Source organism: Zingiber officinale, chromosome 6B (assembly GCF_018446385.1).
Source record: "Zingiber officinale cultivar Zhangliang chromosome 6B, Zo_v1.1, whole genome shotgun sequence".
NCBI classification, from domain to species: Eukaryota; Viridiplantae; Streptophyta; class Magnoliopsida; order Zingiberales; family Zingiberaceae; genus Zingiber; species Zingiber officinale.
In genome coordinates, this window is record NC_055996.1 from 7,338,369 (window position 1) to 7,344,369 (window position 6,001).

The 6,001-nt window shown below is 42.0% G+C and overlaps 1 protein-coding gene across 1 annotated transcript; it reads left to right on the top strand.

The window, feature by feature from the left end:
* The first annotated feature begins 822 nt into the window (after positions 1 to 822).
* LOC121991841 (zinc finger CCCH domain-containing protein 2-like) lies at positions 823 to 2,276 on the top strand. Its single transcript, XM_042545900.1, has one exon. It carries the CDS (start codon positions 912 to 914, stop codon positions 2,082 to 2,084), a length of 1,173 nt encoding a protein of 390 aa, XP_042401834.1. The 5' UTR covers positions 823 to 911; the 3' UTR covers positions 2,085 to 2,276.
* The last annotated feature ends 3,725 nt before the right edge of the window (positions 2,277 to 6,001 follow it).

Genomic DNA, 6,001 nt, shown 5'->3' on the forward strand with positions numbered 1-6,001 from the left:
TTTAATTTCCATCAAAGAGGGGGTGGTATTGTCAACTCCGTGCCTTTAAAATTAAAGTTGTTCCCTTGTTTTTTATTATTTTAAATAAAAATAATAAAAAAATTCATTGTTTGGGTTCGCGGACACCGCCCGAAAGGGGTGCATTGATTACGTTTTAAAATTATCTAGTGGCATTTGGCGACTCGTGATTGGGTGTCGATTTAATCGGACCCATCGATCGTCTGCTGGATCGATTCGATTCGTCGAACCAGTTCCATTATTGCTCCTGCAACAGTGGGCTACATGTGCAGGCGTACCCCGATGGCCGTACTGACAGCTAAATCGGACCGAACCGAACTGGACCACCTCCTCCGGTCGATCGTCATGATGCGGAATTAAGAAGGAATTACTGGACCAGCAGCACGCGGAGGCACCTGCTTCGTCGAACCGTCGTCCGACTTACTCGGTTCGTCCGGCGGTCGAACCGGCTCGGGAATCCGCAACGAGCCGAAGGGTGAGAAACCGCTTTGGACTTATCTGCTCTAGACTCCTCTAGAGGAGGGGAGTGGCAGAAGCGTGATTTTAAGGAAATTGAAGGGCGCACCCTCCGCCAATTGAGAGGACGTGTCCTGTCGTTGGGCCCGCCTCGATACCACCTCGCGCTCCGCGCATGGCTCCGCCGTCCTCTGCTGCCTCCACGCGTCCCGCTTGCTCCCTTCCTTATCGGTGCGCTGGCGGCACCGTTAGTTTGGACGCCGTCGACAGTGCCGCACTGGTCGAATAAACCGTGGTTACTGCGTTAACTCGACCGTGGTTAGCTGCATGTTTATAGGACCCTTCCCTCTCACCGCCTCCACTACCTGCCTTGGAAACTGAAGTAGATCGCCGGGGAGGAAGATTGTTGAGTATTGTGAAAGCGAGAGGAGGAGAAAATGATGGTGGGAGGGGAAGCTGGTCGTCACCGAGATCTGTTGGCGCGCGTTCCGCCTTGGTCTTCGCACTTGGACGATCCGATCGGCTATTGCCGTGCCGCCTGTGGTGTCGGGGTTTACTCGCTCGGCGACTCCGCCGCCCTCGCTGCGTCGCTGCAGAGGTACTTGCCTTGCAACGGCGACTTGATCGAGGAGGAGGAGGAAGAGGGGGAGGCGGAGGATGAACCTTACCGCGACGTGGACTTGTACTCCTCCGACGAGTTCCGGATGTATGATTTTAAGGTCCGGCGGTGCGTGCGCCGCCGCTCCCACGACTGGACAGAGTGCCCCTTTGCGCATCCGGGAGAGAAGGCGCGCCGCCGTGATCCCCGGAAGTACCACTACTCCGGGACGTCCTGTCCCGAGTTCCGCAAGGGCGGATGCAAGCGCGGCGACGCCTGTGAGTTCGCGCACGGGGTGTTTGAGTGCTGGCTCCATCCCGCGCGCTACCGCACCCAGCCGTGCAAAGACGGCACCGCCTGTCGCCGCCGCGTCTGCTTCTTCGCTCATACCGCGGATCAGCTCCGCGTCCTCTCGCAGCAGCAGCAGCAGCAGATGACGCCGACGAAGCCGGCCAGCGTAGGCATCGAGTCGTATGACGGCTCTCCGCTACGCCAAATTGCGGTGGAAAACTACATAACCAACCAACGCCTCTCGTCTTCACCGACCTCGACGCTAATGTCTTCTCCTCTCTCCGCGCCATCAGATTCCCCTCCGGCCTCGCCCAACACGGCGGCGTTCCTGAGGGCGTCGTGGCCACCCGGCACATCCATCAACGACGTCGTGGCTTCTCTGCGCCAGCTGCAGATCAGCAAGGCGAACTCTCTACCCAGCTCCTGGGGACTACAAACAGGTAACGGCCGTTTCTTCAGCTCTCCCAGAGGCAAATCCGGTTTCAGCAGTCTGCCGACGACTCCCACCGCCTTGACCAGCGAAATGGGGTGGTTCGACGGCGCGGATGCGACCTATCCGAACGCGGAAGAGCCAGCGGAGAGGGTGGAGTCCGGGAGAGCTCTGAGGGCCAAGATATTCGAGAAGCTAAGCAAGGAGTGCGTGGTGGATAGATCCGGCCCCGCTTCCCCGGCGGCAGCAGCAACGCCGAACGTCGATTGGGTTTCCGAACTGGTCAAATAAACAAACAAACAATCCCAAATTCAAAAAACAGGGCTCCGTGTAAATACCGAACTCACAAAGCTCGTCGTTATGTTCAGTAGAAGCGTGTATAAACCTGTGCATAGCAAATAGCAAGCAGCAGGAAGAGCAGTTAGGGATTTGTTTGGGGGGATTTTGGGGGCAAGAAGACCGCTTCAGATTTGCATTTGTTAAGAATTCTCTTTTGGATTTCAAATTTTACATGTATTTTGTTTTGTTGAATGGGAAGGCTGTCGTGGACAGTTGGGACAGGGGACTCTGTCGCTCCCAGTCCAACGGCACACTGTCCTCCAAGGCAGCAGCAGTGGCAGGAACAGAGTTCTCCGTACGCGCCGAGTTTGTGGTTCATGGCGCTTCCTACTTTCGATGTGGTTGTGGATAAGGCATGTGAGAAAGGGAAGGATGATGGCAGTAGCCGTAGCTCATCCTTTTTCGCTTAAATTTTTTTGAAGGATTTAATATTTTTCAAATCCTTAAAAATCAATCTAATAGGATATAAAAATAAATGAATTGATAATTTCTAAAGACTTTTTGAGGTTTTGGTTAATTTCATATAATTTTCATGGACTGATAAATTTTCATAATCTTCTATCCTTATTTTATGGAAGACACCAAATAGAAGAGTCTTGGGGTTGTCACAGTTAGTCTTTGGGATTATGGTAAGATATTTAGATTGTTATTTTGGTATGTAGTTTGAATTTTAGTTATAGTGTATTATATGATTTTTTTTTAAATTGAGGGTGTAATTAAATGATGTTGAATTTTTGGATTGATATCGTTGTGTGCGTTTTTCGATTTATTTTGACGATCAATGAATATTTTTTGTTGATACAATTAGTATTTAAATGAGTATTTTAAGATCAAATTTTAGTGGGGGTAAAATATTTATGTCTAATTTTTTTCATATAAAATGTTATTGTATTAGGGTAAAAAAAATTTATAATTTATTTATTTGTATTTTATTATGAAATTAATGATATTGGATTGTTTGAGATTTAAAATTTGGAATGAGTGATATTTTTTTCTATAAATAATAAATAGTGCTTCGAGATATTCGATCGTTTGGGATTTGAAATTTAGAATGAGTGATATTATTTTTTTTCCTCTAATATTAGATAACAAATAGTATCTTTGGGTTATAGAGGGGTGGTTCTTGAGATCAGATCCTCTGGTCCAGAAAATTTTAGAGACCCTGTTTATTCATTGGCTGGATGAACTGGATCTCACTTATTAAATAGGTGGGGTCTAGTTTATTCAGCCAATAAATAAACAGGGGTCCAAGGATGATCCAGAGGATCCCTGCCCATGGTTCTTAAACATATATGATTTGATTTCATATTATAATATATAATACAAAAGCAGAGATGTGGTGGAAAATAAAAAATACAAAGTTTCGGGTGATTATTTAGTTTGTAATTCTATGACTACTATTTTAATACCTACAATTTTTTGGACCATTTAAGAATAGGCAATTCATTAAAATTTTCCTTTCGAAACCTTCCAGTAAAGGACGATATCATTAAAAAACTAAAGAGAATGATAATAAGTTACACTAGCTCTTTAATTTAAATGTATGTATTAAATATACTGATAATTTTGGATGTAGATATTTGTTGTAGGTTGTTAGAGAGCCTCTCGGCATGGTTATAGTTAAACTTGTACTATTAGAGCAGTAAAGAAGGAAGGATCAATTAGAGAATTGATTACAAAACTTTAGATCCCAAGATTTCTTTTATAAATTTTTTATTCGGTCGACTAAATTTATTATTCGGTTGACCAAACATCAAATATGTCTAAGTTTCCGTCTAGGTTTATGATCTGGATTATCTTCTACAAAATATACTTTATCGGGTGACTGATCTTCCTGATTAGTTGGCTAGACATTAGAACTTCTTTTACTACTCGATCCGATATATGCTTAACATATGTATTCGATCGACTAACCTCATATTCAGTTGATTGAATTGTAGAATTTCCTTGTTATCTGATTCGATCATATCTAATCTCCGATTACTAAATATGATCGGTCTACTGATTATCCTTATCAGTTTACTGAACCATTATTTCTTTTGTTGACTTGATTCGAATATGATTGATTCTTATCTATTTGGATCGATCGACTGAACTATTATTTTCTATAGACCGAAGAGTATTTTCTGCATAATAGAGTTAGTATAATGATAGCAATAATAATTTTGTAAAATAGAGTTAGAACGGATAAATATGTATATATTAATTTGACAGTATATCAACCTAACTAGAAATCTCTGTTGATTTTTTCAGTCGAATCAACATCTAAGGTTAACCCAACTGGGATGCATCCTCATTATATTTCAGAACGAAAGGTCTCTCTAGGACTTATTTTACTTACCTGCTAAATATCTAATCCAGCTGACTTATTTGGATTTCTTCTTCTGTTTAGTGTCTGATCGACTTGATCCATTAAGACTTTCCTACAATATCCACTGAACAATAGTCATCTAAAATAGTATTAGAAACAATATACTTTGGTCAATTAAATATGCAAGGTCGATCGAAAACCTTTTTGGTTATACTTTCTTATAATTCACTCCTCTAAAACTTCTCACTAGCCAGATCAGTTTTGACCTATAAGAACTTCTCTCTTTGCTAAGTTAACCTTGACCTATCAAAACTTCTACCTTTACCTAGGTCAACTTAACCAGTTAGGACTTCTACCTTTGCCTAGGTCAACCTTAATCTGTCAGAGCTTCTACCCTTGTCAATTATCCAATCAAATATTGATTAGACTGAACTTTTTCCTTGCTGAGCATCCCGGTCAACTTTGACCTGTTTGACTTTTCTCTTTTCCTAGATCAATCTTGACCTATTAGGACTTCTAATTGACTTCTTTAATCTTGACCAGATCTCATTAAACATATTGTCAAATAAACATCAAAATCTTAGAAGTTGATTGCACAAACATTTTCTTCTAGTGGGATGACAAACTTGAGACGTTGGTTGTTGGACGGTGTGATGGTATTTTTTTCGTATTTATTCAAGTAGTCGGTGAAAATTTTTCATGGGGTCAGATTGGTCTCCTCTAGGATTAATTCATTAATTAGATACCTAGATTATTTTAAAAAATACTAGACAACGCTGTAATGACGTTCTAGTGGTTCTCAAGCACTTATGGTTTGATTCCCAACTATGGTGCATTGTAGGATATTTTATTTTAGTGTGATGACAAACATGGGACATTGCTGTAGGACGATGTAACATTTGCACTTCTAGACTTACTTTAGTAGCAAGTGAAAAAATTTTATGGGGTCAGATCGAACTCCTACCGAATTAATTGGTTAATTGTATACTTGAATTATAAAAAAATACTAGACGACACTTCAACAACATTCCAGTGGCTCTCAATCACTCATGGTTTGATTCCCGGCTACGGTACATTGTAAAATATTTTTTTCAATGGGATGACAAATTTAGGACGTTGGTTGTTGGATGATGTGACGCTTGTATTTCTAATGGCATATGTTCAGTATGGGTTTGGCTGGAATCATGCCTAGCAAAGACCCATAAGTTATTTTTTTATATATAGTGTTGGATCGAATGAGTGCGATAGAGGAGGAGGGGGGGGGGGGTGAATATCGCGCTTTTAAAAAAAAATCTTTTAAGAGATTAAAACAAAGTCGTACAACGGAAAGTAAAAAGAGACTTGTTCGGTTACTCAGTTCGAAGTCTAGGTCGATTCCTACTCCAAGGTCCGCGATCCTTGACCGCACCGATGGGTAATCCACTATAACTATTCTTTCTGAAAATCTCGAAAAGAAGCAGTGCGTACAGACGAGCAAGATAGTAACACCCTACTATCTTACTGATAAATGAATACAATGCAAGCTAAAATAATATACAAACAAATATGAAGTTGAAGC